At 37.0% G+C, this 2,500-nt stretch overlaps 1 protein-coding gene across 3 annotated transcripts in view; it reads left to right on the top strand.

Annotated features, from left to right (window-relative positions):
- The window catches only part of LOC137974833 (protein pelota homolog), a 307,290-nt gene that overhangs the window by 259,311 nt on the left and 45,479 nt on the right, over nt 1-2,500 (top strand). For 2 of the 3 annotated variants that reach the window (XM_068821825.1, XM_068821826.1), the window contains exons 14-15: nt 98-172; nt 975-1,006. In XM_068821825.1, the coding sequence (XP_068677926.1) occupies nt 98-172; nt 975-1,006 (107 nt within the window). Of the gene's footprint in view, nt 1-97; nt 173-974; nt 1,007-2,476; nt 2,497-2,500 lie in introns of those variants that run through there. The other variant, XM_068821828.1, reaches the window with a different exon arrangement.

The raw sequence follows: 2,500 nt of genomic DNA, 5'->3' as shown, positions 1-2,500 counted from the left end.
AAACCCTGGAGTGTTATTTTTAAGGAGTGGAAGTAAACTCTCCTGCTTTTTGAGCCGGACAATGTTTTTGTTTTAATTTAAGCCCTCAATTGTTCAGGTCAACAGATTTGCCCACACGGAAGCGATATGTCAAACTTGTTGAAAGTATCAAGGACAATGGTGGCGATGTCAGGTTAGCTGAAGTACTTGAAGTAATTGTTTTCATAATTACCTCCTTTGTGTGACCTGTTGACTGTTGAAAGATTTGAGCTCCTTTCCAGGGGTCGAACTTTTGACCTTCCAATTTCTAGTTCAGATGCTCTACAACTGAGCTATAGAAGAGTCATGGAAGCGACAGACTGTAGGCCATTAAACTAGGTTCAGATGACAATTTTCCCACTATACTTCCAGGGCTTAAACTGTCAAAACTGTACAATCTCGCTATTGAAATGAAGGACTGGAAAAGAAATTGTTAACCCTGTAGATGAAATGAAAAGATGATTTTTTTTATAATGACTAGGTGTAGTCGGAACAAATGAGTTGAGCATACAACCTTCCGATTACTAGTTTGGATGCTCTACCACTGAGCTACAGGAGGGAGGGGTTAACAATTTAACAATAGCAATTTCCATGTCAACAGCGAATGCACCATCATTCATTCCTAGAAGTATAGTGGGACAATTATCACCTGAAGCTAGTTTAATAATGAGTCTCCTGTAGATCAGTGGTGATTGCATTTGGATTAGTAAAGTGCAAGGTCCTATGTTTGACCCCCGTAAAGGAGCACTCAGATTTTTTTTGTGTATCCCGAATCACCATTGAAAAAATTTTTTCTCCATTTCATCAACCAGGGTTAACATTTTACATTTCATTCATTCATTCATATGTGAATAAGTGAGAATCGTAAAATAAATATTTTATTTTAAATTTTTGTCTTTCACTTCCTCACATCTCATGCATTAAGAATACTGAAATTTATTTGTGCTCTCATGCAGGGTATTCTCAAGCTTACATGTCTCTGGAGAACGTATGTTTATTCTTGTTTTGTTACGAAACTAAGCCTTACAGTTATCAATTAATCTGTGTGCACACTTCTTAACAGTGACTGTCACTCTGACATTTTTCAAAACTATGTTATTTTCATTCTCTTCTTTGTTTGTTTGCTTGAGGCCCCTTTTTCAAGCTAATCCTGAATAGTCTTGGCTTTCAATCCAGGAAGATTTCTCAGAGACATTTTGTGTCTTCATTAGTGATTAACAGATTTCTTGATGTTGATAATAACCATTAATAAAATTTATCCTCCACTAAATGGTACTTTAAACTTGAACGTTATTTTAACTTTGTAACTCGTATTTGTTCCATGAAGAAGATGAAGAAGAAAGAATTGCTGAAAAATTCACAATATCACTGTTACAACACTAAGTTTGACTAAACAAACTGGAAAACACTACAGACTTACAAGTTATCATGCTTTGTAATGACAAAGAAAACTCCTTAGTTAAACCAAAACTTACTGTATTTTCTCATGTGATGTGCTCATATCAAATGTGCATACAATCTTGGGGTTTCAGTTGTTAGACTTTTTGTAATAATAATAATTGCCGTATGTGAGTACAGAAGAAAAACCTCATCTCAGCGTAAGGGACCCTTTTTTGACCATATTTGGGTGTAAGTAATACTCCATATTTGGGCAGTGACGTCACGTTTTTGCATGTGTCGCTTCCACCGTGTGGTTTGTGTGTTGTTTCAGCGGACGATTCAGCTAGTGAGATTGGAGGTGCTTGTAGTTGCCTTATGTGTTTGTAAATTGAATTGTAAGCAGCGGCTGATCAAGGAATAGGGTTATACCTTCAAATTTCGGACAGAACGAGCGTGTTCGCTTGTCGATTTGCAACCAGCGTGTTCGCTTGCGAACCAGTGTGTTCGCTGGTCAATTTTAAACCAGTGCTTTCTTTCGTCGATTGCCACGTTTTTTAAGACTTCAGATCAAAGAATTGAACAAATTACTATAACACATCTTCTTATAACACAAAGAACTGTCCTTGAACTCCAGCGTTGCGTAATTAAAACCACTCAAAACCTTGGACAAAGTGGGGGTAGACAATATTGCTTGATTATTGCGTTCAATACATTTATTATCTGGTTAATCGCCGTTACAAGCCGACAACTAAATGTTGGGTTCTTTAGCTTAGCAGACATTGCTTTTCAGGGTTCATTCAATGTGAAATACATTGCTGTTATTATTATTGTTATTATAACCTTCATCACCACGTGCGTGAAAGTTCGAGTTGCGCCGATGAAACACATTCCCTACACGGGCTGCCGAAAGTTTTTACGCCATCAGTGTAATAGTTGAGCTTGTGTTTATACTGATAGTTAACTTTCAGCATACCATTTAAGTTGTCATGGTTTATGTTCACCGCAGAGTGCTTTTTCTGTCACTTATTCTTTATGGCAGCAGTTGCTCGATAATCAAACCTTCTTTTTCTTGTTTTAGAGTAAATTCTCAACCAGAGACAGT

The sequence above is a fragment of the Montipora foliosa genome, chromosome 11 (assembly GCF_036669935.1).
Source record: "Montipora foliosa isolate CH-2021 chromosome 11, ASM3666993v2, whole genome shotgun sequence".
Lineage (NCBI taxonomy): Eukaryota > Metazoa > Cnidaria > Anthozoa > Scleractinia > Acroporidae > Montipora > Montipora foliosa.
This window is presented reverse-complemented; position numbering and strand designations above follow the sequence as displayed.